The following is a 17,799-nucleotide window of genomic DNA, read 5'->3' as shown; positions in this document are numbered from 1 at the left end:
CACAGAGCAGATCTTCCAAAAGGTCATTCACTCCTGGGACTTCCGCATTCATCAGCGGCCTCATCAGCGATTCTAGAAAGAGACACATAATTGAAATTTCCCTAAATCTCAAAACAAAAAACAAGGTATTATTGTTTTAAATTAGTGTAACTGCCACACAACAGCATTTATAGCTTGTTTTTTAAGACATTATAAAATAAAGAGACACATTTTGGTGATTTAATCGCTAAAATTTCCTGCATATGGAATTGAATTAATGTAAAATATAAAAACACCACTGAAGTAACGAATGATTCATCGAAGCCGGATTGCTGATGAGTCATCGCCAAAGTGCAGACACATCAACTGGGAGAATACCTAGCAAAAACGGCGTGTTATTTTGCACTCATTTCTGATTCAACGATACGGAAGGAAACTGTCATATTATCATCATGGTTGTATTGAGTGATGTGTAGGCAGATCACATGGTGTTATCTATCGGGTGAGTATAGGGACATTTTCTGACACGTTTAAAAATTCAAAGTAAACATCACTAAAAAATTTGTAACTTTTAAGCTTACCGTTTCATGATTGTTCCACCTGTCCAGTCCACTGTTGCTATAATCATGATAATTGATTGTGCTTTTGTATATATACTCAACTGTCATACATGGCCATATCTGCTCATCTCAATTTTCCACTAGATCATGTAGATAGTCAATTCTGTTGGTCGGACATCCGGGCATGAACCGGCTGACAATAGCACTGGACAATGTTGGCCGAGTGAAAACAACATTCGCATTCACTACCGTACTGAACTCTGGAGTGTATTACAAGCTATCACTAGAGTTGGGCGACTATCACTTTTTTCCTAGTCGACTAGTCGGCAGCAAATAGTCGCGACTACGACTATACTCTATAGTCGCGACTATCTGTGGTTAAAATTGGACTGAAAAATCGGGTGAAAGATTTGTGGCAATTTAGTATTTATAATGCATGATTACAGGACCCGTGATTGCCGGCATCGCATCACAGTTTGCTACACAAACCAGCACTGTTGTGATACAAATTGCTACACTGTATCACACGTTTGTGATGCAATATTTGACTATAAAATGCTGTAATATAGGCCTAACTTTTCTGTTCAATTAAATTCACTTGCCACTTTCCAGCAACAGCACAAGAAACTTCATAATTTCTCAAACCTTCAATATTCCAATAGCGATCTTCTTTCGTTTCCATGTTTTGCTGTGCATGAAAATATGTAAACATGCTGGTACGGCAGTGCATATTTTCCATGCTCATTAAATGTAACAGAATCAAGGTACCCTGCACCCAGGCTTTTTACCCTATGGTATATGTTCAATATTTTACACTATCAAGGCTACATGTATCATGACTATGTAACAAAGGACCAGCAGGAGCTATCTTTGGGACCAGGAGCTCATTTAGCGCCTGGTCCAGGCATACTAAAGTTGTTTTCTTTAAACTTCCGTGGTCCGGGTACGCGCTGGTGAATTGCGATCGCGTAGAAGTGACAAGGTCGCCTACTACGCGCCGCGCCGAAGACCAATGGGTCAGCCGGCTTGTTGTCAAGTGCATTGATCAGCCAATCAGCGTGATTGTTTATTGCTTTTGTGTTTACGCTCGTGTACGCAATTCGCACAGGCACGACCACGGAAGTTTAAAGAAAACAACTTTATATGGCCTGAACAGAATAAATATCATCTGTTGCCAAAAATGATAACACTGCGAGACTGAAACACATAACCTCATACATGTATACGTGCCATCACATTTTGTTACGATATTTGTAAAAGCGCGAACGCAAATGGAGGAAGGTTAATTAATATCTCACAATTGACTGCAAATTGCATAATTGTGACCGTACAGCTTGAATGAGCCGTAAATTCCCTAAATTGTATTCTGAGTTACAGTGTAAAATATGTACGAAGGTCGTATTCATCGGTAACTTAAGCTGGCGCGACATCTATCTCATTTTGATAGTCAAACACCAATCAATAATCCTATTATTGAAGAGGATAATAAGATGGCAATAGAATTTTTAATAGCTCTGGTCTTTGTTTGCTTTGGCTAAATCCTGTGGTGGGTTACCAGGCATTGTATTTTGTATAGGTATGTAAAACCAACAATTAACAATGAGAGAACTTTCTTGAACCTCGTAGACTTGGGGATGATTTGTAATGATCGCAATTATGACTGTTTGATATTTATTACCAGAAATGTGGAAAAAGAGACACACATTGTTCAAAGCGAAAAAAGCTACCATTTTGTTGAAGGAGCAAAGTTCAACAAACCATAACCCCGCTACTGGATATCGTTTGAAGTCAAATAATACACCATTTTATTGAAGCTTACGATGTATATTTTGTAAACACGAAATAAAACAATTTTGACCGGGGGGAGGCATTTACACAATTGTTCCAATCTCACACACAAAGCAGCATTAGCGTATTGGAAAATGCGCACAAAAAATCACCTGCCTGCGTACTTGTTATTCAAAAATATTTGAAATTTGGGCGAAAATCAGGCTTTTTTATGATTTTTTTTAAATTGAGCATTTTTTGGCCATAAAGGTATTGTTGTTAGCCGCTGTTGTGCAATCTATCGTTTCATATAACACGGGCGACATTATTATTTTAGTAAAAGAATGAGGCAAAGTTGAGTTGTTTTACGCCAAAAATAATGACGTAGCCCTTGTTATAAGATGATAGATGCGCAACAGGAGCTGAAAACAATACCTTTATTCTCATTCTTTTATCACTTCAATTCAAATAAAATATTCATTAATTAACATTTTAATCAAATTAAATCCTGCATTTTACAAGGAATTACATTTAAAGGCTTTAATCGATCAGTCCCGTTGTTGCTATATGCACCTCCGATTGGTTCAATAGCTGGTACGAATATCGCGTCTAAGCGCAGATGCTAAACCAGGGACAGTCTTTTGGAATTTGCAGGAGAGCATTAAATACCTCTTGTGGAGCCTTCAAGGAGAGCTGTTTAAGGAGAGAGATTTAAGGAGAGCAGTAGCGAGCGATTGCTCTCGCTGTCCTCAAAAGGCAGTCCCTGCTAAACCTGTGTTATATCGTGTCATATCACACGGCTAAGAACCAGTAAGATTGCAGGAACTTTCTCAAAACTTGCTGCATACACACATCCTCCATCTGTAACGTCTGTAATCCTGGAATTGCACAAAAAAAAAAAAAGTACCATTAAAAATAAATACGTACAGGAATCTATTTTTAGTAACATTTTGTAACCAAAGCCCAAGTAAAGCAACAACCTACACCCTTCTACAACATTCTTACAACCTACACTCAAATGACCAAGTTTGTTATACCCACTAATCAATATATATTTATCTTGTTATTTTCCTGTTTACAGGCAATGTGATGACCTATACATGGCACCACACCAGTCTGGACAGTCAAAACACACAGTCCTGAGTGTGTGTGTGAAATACAGGAAATATATCACTGATAATGACAGCAGATGAACTGACGACGGCAGAAACAGCAACAACTCAACCTTTGATGTCTGCTGACTCACTCTGGAAATTCAACTCTAGTACTTACTGTATTGATCACTTCTACTACTGGGAATTACACAATTAATAACTTATAAATACAGATGTTATAAGTACTGGACAATTGTGTGTATCATAACCCAGTGTGTGCATAGTGTGTGAGTTCCGAACTGTTATCGGGGACCACCTGTTTGAACTTCAAACCAACCAAACATTATCTATTTTGATATGTCAGAGGACAAGAGCAATAACAATCGTGTGTTCTTTAAACCAAAAATGGCAGGTAAGAAGATGTTTTTTCTTTTCTTATTTTAAAAACAAATAATTTGTTTATAAAAAGTGGAGGAATCCCAAATTGTACTAAATTATTACAAAGCAGTTGAGTTAAGCTCAATTGATAAGGTGGTAGACTTTGGTGCACTAATTAGTTTGTGGCGATGCAAGTTTGTGGCGATGCAAGTTTGTGGCGATGCAAGTTTGAGCCCCGGTGCAGTCCTTGTTTTGTTCTTTTGAAGATTTGAGCTAACTTAACTTGAAATTCCTGTGGACTGCAAGCTACGAAATCTCAGGGAGCTGATCCTGGCTGAGATGGTTATTATATAAGGGTAGGCTGATTAGGGTACTGCACTAATCCCTGTTTCAATTTGCTGTCTTAGTGAAGTTAGTGCATGTTAGAATATTACTGTTGCTAGGTCAACTGGATCACGCTTTCTTTGTTACGAACCACTGATCGAAATGATCACAACACAAAGTCTATGGCATATCAAAATTCTGAACAGGTGTATGAGCCCAGGCTTGGAGCAGTAACCAATGGTTACTAATGTGCACTACGACAGTGAATCGGTTTAATATGGTACGTCTTGGGTCATAGTGGTCAGTGAATTTCTGTAAAAGTTTGCTGTGGCTTGTGGGCTTATGCCTGGGGCTGTAGGCTGTGCATACTGCATAGTACACTCTAGAGCACTGTTTTTTTTAAATTTAATTGAAGTTGAACAGCAATCTTGTACCTGAATACAAATGTACATTGCAAAGTAAGGTGCAGCTTTAGAATAAACCACAATTAGTATATTTACATGATTTCTCCACTGTCCAGATTAAAAAAAAATTCTTAGGACAGAGTACAGCTCAATACCACAATAGATTTGTTACAACTTCCGTTGTGTGCATTAAGTATATGGAGGCCTGCTCTCAGCTCACCATTTCCATTTTTTGCATAAATATCCTATAAATATTTCTGGTTTTTTTAAAATTCAGGAAACAATGGAAATAATCCTGGAAGAAGAGGGAAAATGAAAGGGCCAAAAATAGTGCTAACGCCTAAAACACCAGCACCTCCATCAGATGTCAAGTAAGTATGAAGAGTTGAATTATCTTTTTTTTTCAGTTAGGTCAAATTACGAAGGACTAATTTGCTTGAAGAAGGGAATGAAAAGATCACATCGAGGGCCATTGGTGACTCGAGAAAAAAGCCTTTTTGAGAAAAGGGCAAGAAACCTTAAAAAACACAAAAATATAACTCCAAATATTGTATTGTGGTACTGAAAACAAAACTCGTCACAGGTGCCCAAAGTGAATAGAAATAGCCTCAAAAACAGTTTCTTCACTGTGATACTTCTACACTGATACAGGGTGTTCCAGAAGAAACCATTTGATGAAAGAAAGAACCTGCAGAGCCATGTACACTGTAAAGTACACAATATATGGGGTTCATACAATATTGTGGCTCGGATACATTCATTAAAGCCATATTATAACATTTTCAAACAAAATAGATTAGCATTTATTTGCCATAAAATGTTAGCTTTTACTGTCAGATATATCCCCTTTTATTTTTGAGCCGAACAACTGTAGACGGCAAAGCAAAGAAAATTGGAATTTACTACCGGCGCACATGTCGCCAATACGTACCACTCCTTCGGTCATGTTGTGGTACAACCCTTTGTTGTGTATATCACCGTCCCGCACGCTGTGTACGTACTGTGTGTTATGAACATCGTGTATGCGTTCGACTAATAATTCCATCGTAATAATAAAGCGCCGAATCCGGCGTTTTATTCAAAATCTCAGATTTTGACAACTACAGCACCTAGAGTCTTGATTTTTGCAGGGTATATTGGTTTAATAAAATACAATTTAATGGTGCAAAAAAAGGAATTTTAAAAATTCAGTGAGGGCGTCTTCCTCAGCAAATGTTATAATATGGCTTTAAGTACAGCCAGGGACTGTTACTTCAATTGTGGCGTATGTGAATTCATACAAATCATGATATCGATGGAGATAAAATTTTGTGCCTCTCATGTAGCTGGTGTTGGTGTTGCCAATGCCAGCTTCACTGTCTTGCCAAAATCTAATTTTTGCCGAACAGGAGTTGCCATATTGACAAATCACAATGAAGTATATGGGCAAAATGCAAAAAATCATAAAAATGTTAAGTACGTGGCTGTTGTCGACAACATGACATGCATTACATGAGACCGAGATATTGTGTGGTTTTGAAAAAGGCACATTTTTGTAACTCTCTTTATACAATGAATTTGATGTCCAAATTTAATGTCCAAACCAAGTAAAATTTTGGAAATAAGCTTTTTTCATGGATATATTGAACCATACAATCCTAGAATAATAAAATACCCCTTTAATTAATTTGATTTGATTTCCCATTTTGCATTTCAATGTCCACCATTTGATGCATTTTTACTTTCTCTCACAGGCCACCCCGTAACCTAGACAGCAAAGCTACCATCAGCATAAATGGCACAGAGTACTTCATCAGGGGCAATGACCTTCAGATGGTAGAAGCTTTAGGCTCAGGAGCATATGGAGTCGTGGAGAAATACAAACATCAACAATCCGGCACAATAATGGCAGTCAAAGTGAGTCATTCATGTTATCAGTAGGGCCTAAAGGTCATTTTGGTACACACACTCATGTACAAGTCTTCTCAAACATGTACAATGTAGTTACTGAAATGTTTTGTTCTTTTCAGTGTGTAAGTGTAATAATAGCACTGCATGACGCATTGTACATGTAGGCCATGAGAGTCAAGTTTTTAATAAATAGAAAATTAACATTGACCCCGTTAATACACAGAGAGAAGTTGACTTCAATTGCGACATCAAGTTCAGATTGCGACTATGCAGGGATTAGTATAAATTATTTGTTGACATGGTATTCAACATCAAAAGAAATTGTGAATTTGACTTTTTACACCATCACTTGCTCACACTTCAAATAACCAATATGAACTTGACTCACATGTTTGTTTACACCGCAAAAGTTGAGTTTGAAGTTTGAATTTACCAAAAGTTGCTCCGGGTCATCATGCGGTGACCCTGTTTACACACAAACAAAGTTTAATTTAAATTTAAATTTGACTAAAGTCGACTGCGGGCTCTGTGTAAAGAGGGGGTCTTATGACATGCAATCAGACCAAAGTCAGAAATAATGATGAGATAAATTAGGATATAAATTTAGGCAAAATAAGAAAAAATACAAATTACAATGACATAACTCTAACCAAATACACCAAGCATTTCAACATCAGTACATGTAAACCATGGTAGATATATGTAATCAATGTTCACAGTATCTAAGTTTGGTCTGAGTGAATCAGATTATGTCCCATAATATTTAAAGTGAAATCTAGGGGGGAATATCACAATGTTTCCTTACAGTTTGAAGTGTTTTGCCCAAATAGTGGGATTTCCAGTGATTTTTTTATTCAGGAAGGAAGGCAAGTTTTGTAGGAAAATACCATTTGCCCATTATACCCTGGTCTCAGCATTGAGTTGCATTGGCTGATAATTATTTGTACATTTGTGGAAATATCAGGTACTACTTTTGTAGCATACTCGATGATTTGCATATAATAATTATAATTCAAAAAAACCCTTTGCATGTACTGTTAGGTTGCAATTGCAATTATAAATTGACACACATACATTGTATTTTCCCAGTCACTTGCCTACACAAATTCAGGGAAATAATTTACATTCAGTTTCTGAGGAGAGGGTTATATGGCATGTGAATGAAATCAAAAGCTAGGCCATTTATTGGAACAATGTCAAATTCAGATACATGTAGGAACTTCCAAAGGTCAATGTTAATATCAAATCAGAAATGGGTATTTTAGTTTCACTTTCCAACATTTGGTTGACGTCTATTATGTAGATTTGTACATGGGAGTGGTATCTGGCACTTATCATGTACTTGTACCATATATATGTATGTGTAATATCAAATATAATTAGGGGTTGTGCAATAATTATGAGCCCCCCTGGGTAAAATTTCCAAATGGCTCGCCAAAAATTGCTTGCCCCCCCTCTCGGCTTGCCAAAAATTGCTTCCCCCCTTTCGCTCGCCAAAATTTCACCCCCTGCAATTTTTACCCCCGGCTCAATTATTGCACAGCCCCTTAGGTATATAATGTAATGTAATATGTATTACTATTAGAAATTCAAAATTTACGTTCTAATATCAATATCCCTCTCACTCAAGTGGAAGAGTCAATAGATCATATAGTATTAAAAACTTTGTGTTCAAACTGATAATTCAATTTTTCTTCTAATTTTATAGAGGATACGAGCGCAGGTGAGCAAGTTGGAAGATAAGCGCATCCTGATGGATATGGATGTGGCCATGCGGAGTGGGGATTGTCCGTACACTGTACAGTTCTATGGAGCACTATTTCAGGAGGTATGTACACAGTGACCTTGGTCATTTGTTTTAGGTAGGGCCAAGGGAGGTATCTACAATAAGCATGGACATCGCTTGTGTTTTCCGTATCGGACATCATTGTGGGGGATAAAATATCTTGACATCGGCCCTGTTGTGATGTGATATTTTCCTAAGCTTCAAAACAGCTTGAACACATAAAAGTTGCTCTGCGAAATTGGTTCAATTTGCTTAATATTGAGACAACATATATAGTAATCAAATTATGTTTTGTAGTAAATGAATGTTAGTTTTATTAAAAATATTATCTCAGATTTCAATAAAATGACTTAGATGTGATGTTAAATTTACTATTAATTGCTTCGAAAATTCTGATCGCACCACTGGAAGTCGCCATTTTGGATTGGCAACCACTAGTTGCAGGGTCCATCGCAATATGAAAATGATATCTCAATAATATTGTTCCCAACAAAATTGCACAAATGCATATCCAAAATACAATATATGTGTGTAAGCCATACCTGATTCTTATTTATAGTGTCACTGTCACACAAAAATACCAATTCAAGATTATTGTTATTTTAATTTTTCTCGGACTGACTTGGCCAAAGGAAATTAATTTTGATTAATTTTACCTAACTCAGTGCTGATGTAATAATTATAATAAATATTGATATATTGTAAATTGATGATTGATCACTATTGATAATTTGCTACAGGGTGATGTGTGGATCTGTATGGAAGTAATGGACACGTGCTTAGACAAATTCTACAAAGCTGTCAAGCTACGCGGAGAGAGAATACCAGAACACATACTCAGCAGAATAGCATTCTCTGTAAGTAATCTATTTTTGAAAATACATCTTTGTGATAATTTAAAAAAATATTATTACGTTTTTTGACCTATTTTTTTTTTTTGTGGCTCTGTGATGTGATTTTTTTTGTTTTCAGCCTAATTTGAGGTCATTTTTGCCAATTTCACATTGTTTTTCAGCCTTTTTTACTAACTTTTTTTTTCAAGTGAATCCAATCTCATGTCTGCTACTTTTAAGAACAACAACTTTTAAGTTTTAAAAAACTCAAAAGAGTTGCTATCTTTCAGTCTGGAGAATTTTAGAACTCCAGATACTGTAAAATGACTTAATTTTGCATATTTTGAAAGGCCTTCAGAATTAGATAGGCAAAATTAAATATCTGCAAATATGTTTGTTTTTAAATTAATAAAGGCAATTATTGGCATAAATTAAAATAAAAGGGGAAACTTTTTTTAGTAAAACTTAGCCCACTTACATAGCCAGTGCCTTTCAACAGCCAAAATGAGAGACTCAGTACACGGTCGATCTTACCGCTTCGATGTTGATTAAGATACTTCTTGCATCGATCCCGAGATGCGGAAAAACCAATAGTCATTTTGTCCCACATAAATGAATAAATAACAAAAAACCCGATCCCCGGTGGACTCACCCAAAAGGTGACGCCACACCATCCGATCGTCCTTATCCTCCTTGGTCTCCGACTGACACAGACGTGCCTATCGATTGTTCATAGCACTGTGTATCAATTTCTCGACCAAAGGCGAGATATACGGTTGTAGTTTCACACCTTAGGTAAAACCAAACCGGTATTGTGCGGCTGAGGATAGTTTTGACGACATTTTCTGGCGAAAAAGTGACAAAAACAATCCAAAACTTAGCTACATATCGTGCCTCCGTTTGTATACGGGACACACGAGCAATTCAAAATGGCCGCTCGTTGGCGCCATTCATTTTGTTTCCCACGTAAAACAACCATTGCAGCCTGTAAGTTACAATAGATGTTTGTACATGTACATGCACATTGTATTTCATGTACGGTAGGTTATTGTTGCTATGTTAGGGTGATTACTCTATCGTTATGTCTTCATTACCGTCCGATAAGACGAGTTAATCAGATATTCATACGGTGGGGCTTGGTAGGGACCCGTCTGACATTTTAGTAATAAAGTTAGCCAGTCCTTACTTTACCACTAACGTTAGCGACCAGCCTCCGTGCTCAGGTTTGCTTACTGGGCTTGAGTCGCGTGTTGGGGGGTAGTGCCCCTCCCTTTCTCCTCGCTTCCGCCTCGGACCTTCCCTGGTGACGGAGTGGGACCCACACCCGCTCTGTTTCACCCACAGGAGTGCTCACGATCTTCTAGATGTCTTTCTTTTGCTTAGGACTCTCCGAGTTCCAGCTTGACGATTGGGATAGGCTACGCCATCGCCATAAGACGAAGAAGAAATCTACCAAGGGCACTGGTAAGGTCGACACGGTGGATTCTGCTGTGACAGCCCCTATGGGTCATGGCAGGTCTGCTTAAGGGGGCTCCGGTCCCCGGACAAGCAGGCGGTTCCTTCGGGACTGCTAAGCGGCGTCCAAAGGCTCAGCAGCCAGCGAAAGCACTGACTATACGTCGGAGCAAAGTAGCAGGCAGCAGAGCGGTAACCACCAGCGAAAACCCTAGCGGGTTTTGTAGCAGGAGGATACCAGTCGATCACGGTAGATTCTGCTGTGACAGCCCCTATGGGTCATGGCAGGTCTGCTTAAGGGGCTCCGGTCCCGGACAAGCAGGCGGTTCCTTCGGGACTGCTAAGCGCGTCAAAGGCTCAGCAGCCAGCGAAAGCACTGACTATACGTCGGAGCAAAGTAGCAGGCAGCAGAGCGGTAACCACCAGCGAAAACCCTAGCGGGTTTTGTAGCAGGAGGATACCAGTCCTCTAGCAAAAATCCTCACGGGTTTTTAGCAGGAGGACACCCGTCTGTTGCAGGCATATCTACGGGCTCAAACAGCCACAGTAGTAGCCAGCGACGGGCAGCATGCAAGGGTACCCCGGGCTTGCCTGGGTTGAACCCTAGCATGCATGGGTTCAGCAGAGACGATACCGCTGGCTAACGCTGTGGGTGTAGTCTTAGCAGAACCAACTGGGGTTGTCACACGGCAGCGCCCATGGCGGGACCGCCGAGTGATACCCTGGGCCCTAGAATAGCTGCTGGCTGTCCACAGGGACTGGCTGGCGATTATTCAGGGGTTGGGCTCGCAGTCCCTCACGGGACAGCGACCCAGGTGCATTCGGTGGCAGCTACAAAGACGAGCTACGGCTTGACTTCAGTGGTAGCCGCTATGCACCCGCCCATAGCTGCCGTGAGTGGCCCGCCACACACAGCGACCTTGGGCGAAGCTCTAGAGGGTAGAGTAGGTAACTTGAACAGCCTAGCTGATCAACAACCCACTTATGTCCTCGAGAGCCAGCGGAGCGTGGGTGATCCATTATCGTCAATGGATCAATTACCCTCTCTTGATCGATCACTGTCAAATCAACAGAGCATAGCTCCATTGATTGACGCTGCCTATTCAGGTGGCGAGGTGATTGATCGGGGGTATACACGCTCAGTTACCCGTGGTACTAGGCAAGCTCCCTCTAGCCAAGGGACAGCCGGTATAGCGGGGTACCCATACACACGGCTTGATCCCTTGCGGGGAACGCAGTGAGGCATGGGTACAGTGGTACACAGCCGGGAGCCCTCACGGGCACCTACGCTGGAACCACGCATACAGCGGTACACAACCGGGAACCCTCACGGGTACCCATGCTAGTACCGCGCCGGTACCACGACAGCACACAGCTTGATCCCCCAACAGGGAACGCAGTGTAGCAAGGGTACAGCGGTCCACAGTTGGGAAACCTCACGGGTACCCACGCTGATACCGCACCGGTACCGCAGCACCGCTTTAGTCGCCACAGTCTGTGTGGCAACAAGGGGGAGGTGGTGCTGGTACTGCAGTACCATGGGGTTACCCTGGTGGCGGATCCTTCAGGGTCAGCTGCCGGCTGGGTATGCCCGTGGTACCCGCCGCCAGGGTGTTTTCTTCCACGGTCTAGCACCGTGGCAAGTGTCGCCAGCGATGGCCACGCAGTACCATCAGCTGTTGACCAGGCCAGCCGGCATGGGGCTAACCCAGATCTTGATCAGGGGAGGCCCCGTGCTGCTAGAGCTAGGGCGACGGCTGCGAGAGCATGCGGACCCAGTGGTGCCATAACGGGTACCTCAGGGTCTTGCGGGAGTACTCCCTCTTCTGCTGGCAGGTAGTCGGCGAGCCACACGGTGGTTATGCCTTCTTACCCGCTTTCAGATGCCCGTCCCCAGTTACCGTCATCATCGGAGCATGATACGGATACTGGGGGCGAGGGAAAGGAGTCGGAAGCTGAGTCCGGTAGTGAGTCTGACGACATCACTACAATCTCCTTCCCCCGCTGCCCCGCGAGGGGAGCAACAGCGCTGAGCTTCCTCCGGACACCCCCTAGGGGGGAGTCCAAGGAGGAGGACCAGGGGATCCTTTCAGTAGGATGCTCAGCTGCTGCTTCCTCACAGGGGACGCCTGCACTCTCATTCCCGGCAAACCTCAAGGGTAGATTTCGTGGGGCTGTCGAGCTCAGTAGAGCTATGACGCCGTGCTTGCACGCTTCCTCTGCGTGTAACGCGGAGGACCACGGACCTACCTGAGGGGATCCGAGAGGGACCCAGATGTCGCTCAAGCGTGTGACGCTCAGACAACATCTGAGCTCTTCCATGAGGTGAACCTATTAGCGGTGCTAACAGCTAGCCTCAACGAGAGCTCCATGGGCCTAGCCCATAGGGTGTCCACTCAGCGCCGGGGGGGGGGGGGCCTGCCACTCCAATCGCTCAACGCGATGGAAAGGCAGGGTCCTTTTTCTCTTTGGATGCTTCTGCGCCACGGTGGAGGACCGTGCAAAGAAGCTACCAACGGGAGCACTCTGAAGAAGTCGGAAACTGCCCTTACCATGGGTAGGAGCTCCGACTTCAGCAGGCCGTGCACCACCAACAGTACCCGAGCCCACTACCTCTGCAGCACCCATTCTGGGAGGCGCAAGGGTAGCACAGGAACAGCTGGCAAGCCCCGAAGAAGAGCAAGCGCTCTTCCAAGGGAAGCTAGGCGAGCATTCCTGGGGCTCGGCGGTTTTTCCACAGGGGGATCTCCCAGTGGACGACCGCTTATGGCTTTCACCCAGAGGTGGGAAACCATCTCTTTGGGTGCCTGGGTATGGTCAGTGGTGAGTGGGGGTTACAGACTGGCAACCCAGTCTCCCCACATTCGCCTGCACATTTCAGAGGTCCACAGTAGTGCCGTCAGACGGCCCCCAGCGTCGGGCACTACTGACAGGGATCACACAGCTTCTCACGAAGCGGCGATTGTCCCGGTCTACCCCGTTCTACGGGTGATCTTGGAGCCATTGGCTCCAAGGAAGACCGGCGACGGAGCCCCATCCGAACCGCAGGCTGTTGAACAAGTTCTTCAGGCCCAAGAGGTTCAGGGTGGGGACTCTCGCCTCGATGCTAGCCTGCCCCATCAGGGGTATGGGAACAGCATCGCTAGATCTCTCGGACGCCTATCTGCATATGCCAATCGCCTCTCAAGATCGGAGGTATCTGCGCTTCTAGGTACAGGATCAAAATTACCAGTTTTGATACCGCCATCCGCCTGTCCATCTCTCCCAGGGTGTTTACACTCTTGGTCAGAGCGGTGGCAGCGTACCTGAAGCACAGGGTGTCAACATCAGTTGCTACCTGGACGTTTGGCTCATATACGGACACACTCCACTGGAGACTACGGGTCTCATGGGGTTGATAGTCCGTAGGGTGCGGGACCCTGGAACTCTGGTGGTGGACCCATCAGCCCAATTTGACCCAGGGTGTCAGGTTTTCCTGCACCCCGGTATGTCACGTAGTGACGACCATAGCGTCAAAACGGGGCTGGGGGGTCCACATCCACGGAGACTCCGTCTCGGGCCTGTGGGGCCATAGAGACAGAGTTTCACATCAACCTCCCTGGCTTACGAGGAGGTGATCGTGGAATCACATACCGTTGTCCTGACGGACAACACAACCGTGGTAGCCTACCCCAACACACAAGGGGACTCCGGGCCACCACGATTGTGCCTGCATGCACGACACCTGATAGGGTGGTGCAAATTCAGGCAGATTACGATGAGAGCGATACACATAGCGGGCGTCACCAGCATCCTCACGCACAATCTGTCACGAGGAAGGGTGTCGGGACCAACAGAATGGTCCCTTGCTCCGCAGGTCGCTCAGAAGATCTTCAGGGTGATGTACCACCCCTCGATAGATCTGTTCGCATCTCATCGCAATCATCCACTGCCGGTGTACTGCTCAAGGGTCGCGGACCCCCAAGCATTCGCCGTGGGTGTTCTGTCCATAGACTGGGGAGGGATGACAGCTTATGCATTCCTCCGATCTCACTACTCATGAGGGTGGTGGCCAAGATCGGGTGGGAAGACTGCATTGTCATTCTGCTAGCGGCAAGGCCGCTGGCACTCCCAGTACCAGATCTACTCCGGATGCCCGGAGCGGGGTACCCAGTCTATCACTAGAGCACCTGCAGTTAGCTGCATGGCCCTTACCAGGAACGCGCAGCGGAGGGATACTTTTCATCAGAAGCTGTTTTTCTCATCGCCGGGGCTAGACGGAAGTCTACCCTCCGTACGTATAGCCAGAGTCTGGCTCCATACTACGCTTGGTGCAATGAGACAAATAGCTCTCCCGCTAGAGCCTCTGTGCTGCTAGTTCCGGAGTTTCTGACAGAGAAGTTCCAAGCAAGACTTTAGCGGGCCACTGGGGCCAGCTATAAGTCAGCTATCCTCTCCATTCACCGAGGTTTCGAGACGGGTCGACTATCATAGCCGATGGTTACCTTATTAGTCTACGCCTCGACGGTATGTTCAACGAGTGTCCGCCAAAAAGGAAAGTGATCCTCCTAAGGGATCCCAACACAGTCTTAGATTACTTTAAGGGTCACCCTTTTGAGCTTCCGTCAAAAGCGACGCTTAAATACGTAACGCCAATGCTGAGTTGCACACGGTCTCGAGGTTAGCTTCCGTGTTCACAAACACTGGAGCGACACTGTTTCGGCGCTCTGTTCTCATGGTTACGAACGGGCACGGTGCATACCGACATTCGTCCCTCTCCAATCCCCAGGGTTGGGCAAGGTTCGGCTGAAGCCAAAGATAGGCTGGGGTGTCCGATAAGGCGCTGCAGCACTATTTCTTCCGAACACAAGCCTTGCGAGGGACTCACAACCGCATTCATCACCCTTACAGAGCCTTTCGGTCCAGCCGCTGTCGCAATGGCTGGTCCAGGTGTTGGTGGAGTCTGGGCGATCGCGAAGGTTTCGCGTCCCACGACCCACTCAACACGAGCTATCTCATCATCTTGGGTATACCGTTCGGTTGTCCCTTGAGGAGATCTAGCAGGCGGTGTCCCGGAAGCCACCTTCGCCCTTCTCTACGATACTTCCGCTTACGTTAGTAATCAGAGACGGGCGGGAGGTTTACCGGGACATTGTTCGGCGATCATAATACGGTGGTGTACGGGTACCAGGTTTTCAGACTATACAGAATACTCAGCATGGTAAGAACCAGTGTCTCTATTCTTAACCACCGAACTTATTAAGTAAGGAGGTTTATGTCTGTGATCGCGTGGTCGTTTTTGTTTTCCCGACCGTTGGGGAAAATATTTTCTGACCTCGCGAAAACCATCGTTACCCGCTCCCGATCCCTGATCAGATGCTGACCAATCTTGTACCTCCATCCGTCGGTTACTTGCTAGATCGATCTTTCAGATGTTGATGCAAGAAGTATCTTAATCAACATCGGAAACGGTAAGATCGACCGGTGTACTGAGTCTAGTCCCAAACAGAAATGTTTGGTAGACTCATAACCGGTCCGATCTTACCTTTCCGATGTTGATTATCCCGACCCGACCACCCCTACAAGTTTGGTCCGGTAGGGGATCCCAAGTCGGATAAGGGACGATCGGATGGTGTGACGTCACCTTTTGGGTGAGTCCACGGGGGGATCGGGGGGTTTTTGTGATTTATTGATTTATGTAGGACAAAATGACTATTGGTTTTTCCATCTCGGGATCGATGCAAGAAGTATCTTAATCAACATCGGAAAGGTAAAATCGCACCGGTTATGAGTCTACCAAACATTTCTGTTTGGGACTAATATGTTTTAATTTCATATCATTGAATGCATCCACCCACAGCATTTCAATATTACACAATAAATGTTGCTTGAATTGTGCGTTGGCGGGGGAAATTATACTTCTCAATTAAATGATCACAATATAGGTCAAATTCAGTGTGTAATTTTAAAACTCAAACAAAATAATTCTTAACAAAAAATGTGTTTTCTTTGTAACAATTACGTGTACACATAATGTAAGTACTTTATACGTAAAAGTGACATAAATTATGAAATACAAGGAAACATAAAACATGCAATTCAAATTTAAACCTCCAAATAATCACAAGAACGTACATTTTATGATCTTTTGTCATCAGGTGTGCAATAGACAGATAACTACCATTTTACAATTAAATAATACATGTATACCTTTATTAAATGTATATAATTTACATTCTATTACACACACTTTTTTCCTACACAAAACTATATAGAAAATAAATGTTGAATATTGACCCAATACATTTAAAGAGAAAGTATAACTTTAGTATCAGTGGGGTGTTTTTTTGTGTATAAATGTAATTTCCCAGGGAAACCCAAAATCCTACAGTAATGTATTTGGGCTGTTCCAGTTCAAATCTACCACCCCCATGGAAGAAATTCATGACCTTGATTTTCAAAACAGTACAGGGAGTGTGAATTTCAAATGGGGTTACATGAATGGGTGACTCCATTTGAAATTCACATCCCCTTGTGTAGGAGAGTAAAATCATGTCTTCTATAGGGGGTGTATGGATTTCAACTGGAATAGCCCATTTAATATGCTTGGTGTGCAATAAAAGCAGGATGTAGTGTGAATGTGGTTTTGGGTTTTCTTTGATAATGTTTCACTGCATGTTTTGTGCTTCAAATTTCATGTTCTTCATACTCATGTAAGCTTACTTGCTTAAAATAAAAAAATGCATTAAGGGGGTACTACATCCCTCGCTAAATTTGTGTCTATTTTTGCATTTTTCTCAAAAACTAATAACACAGTGGTAATAAAAGTTATATATATTATAGGGGCAAGGAATCCAATTATCACACTGGAATTTCAGTAACCCAAGACAAGCGGTTTGTTATTTATGAGAAGAAATAAGGTACCGCTACGATGTACCTCATTTCCTATCATTTTATACTGAACCACTTGTCTTGAGTCACTGAAATTTCAGTGTAGTAATTGGATTCCTTGCCCCAATAATATACATAACTTTGGTTATCAGTGTGTTATTATTTTTTGAGAAAAATGCGAAAATAGTCACAAATTTGCCTCAGGGGTGTAGTACCCCTTAACCCTAAACAGTCGCTCTGCTTTTGGCAAAGAGACAAGAAAGAAGGCAGACAGAAAGAAAGAAGATGAAGATGTGAAGGAAAAAGTTGTTTTTCCACCTCAGTTTTGAACTACCGACCTCCCAAGTGTGAGCATTGTCTTCTCTCTGAAGACTCATTCTGTGAATTAAAAAAAATATATGCCATCTAAATGTATACATTTGTATAACATGAATATTGGGATATTTACATATGATTATG

At 43.1% G+C, this 17,799-nt stretch overlaps 1 protein-coding gene across 1 annotated transcript in view; it reads left to right on the top strand.

Annotated features, from left to right (window-relative positions):
* Positions 1-308: 308 nt before the first annotated feature.
* LOC140164267 (dual specificity mitogen-activated protein kinase kinase 6-like) overlaps positions 309-17,799 on the top strand; it is a 39,317-nt gene continuing 21,826 nt past the window's right edge. The window contains exons 1-6 of the mRNA XM_072187535.1: positions 309-481; positions 3,388-3,812; positions 4,784-4,877; positions 6,240-6,402; positions 8,105-8,224; positions 8,923-9,039. Of these exons, the coding sequence (XP_072043636.1) occupies positions 3,758-3,812; positions 4,784-4,877; positions 6,240-6,402; positions 8,105-8,224; positions 8,923-9,039 (549 nt within the window). The 5' untranslated portion in view covers positions 309-481; positions 3,388-3,757. The remainder of the gene's footprint in view (positions 482-3,387; positions 3,813-4,783; positions 4,878-6,239; positions 6,403-8,104; positions 8,225-8,922; positions 9,040-17,799) is intronic.

Source organism: Amphiura filiformis, chromosome 11, assembly GCF_039555335.1.
Source record: "Amphiura filiformis chromosome 11, Afil_fr2py, whole genome shotgun sequence".
NCBI classification, from domain to species: domain Eukaryota; kingdom Metazoa; phylum Echinodermata; class Ophiuroidea; order Amphilepidida; family Amphiuridae; genus Amphiura; species Amphiura filiformis.
The sequence above is the reverse complement of the archived record's forward strand: the minus strand, read 5'-3'. Positions and strand labels throughout refer to the sequence as shown.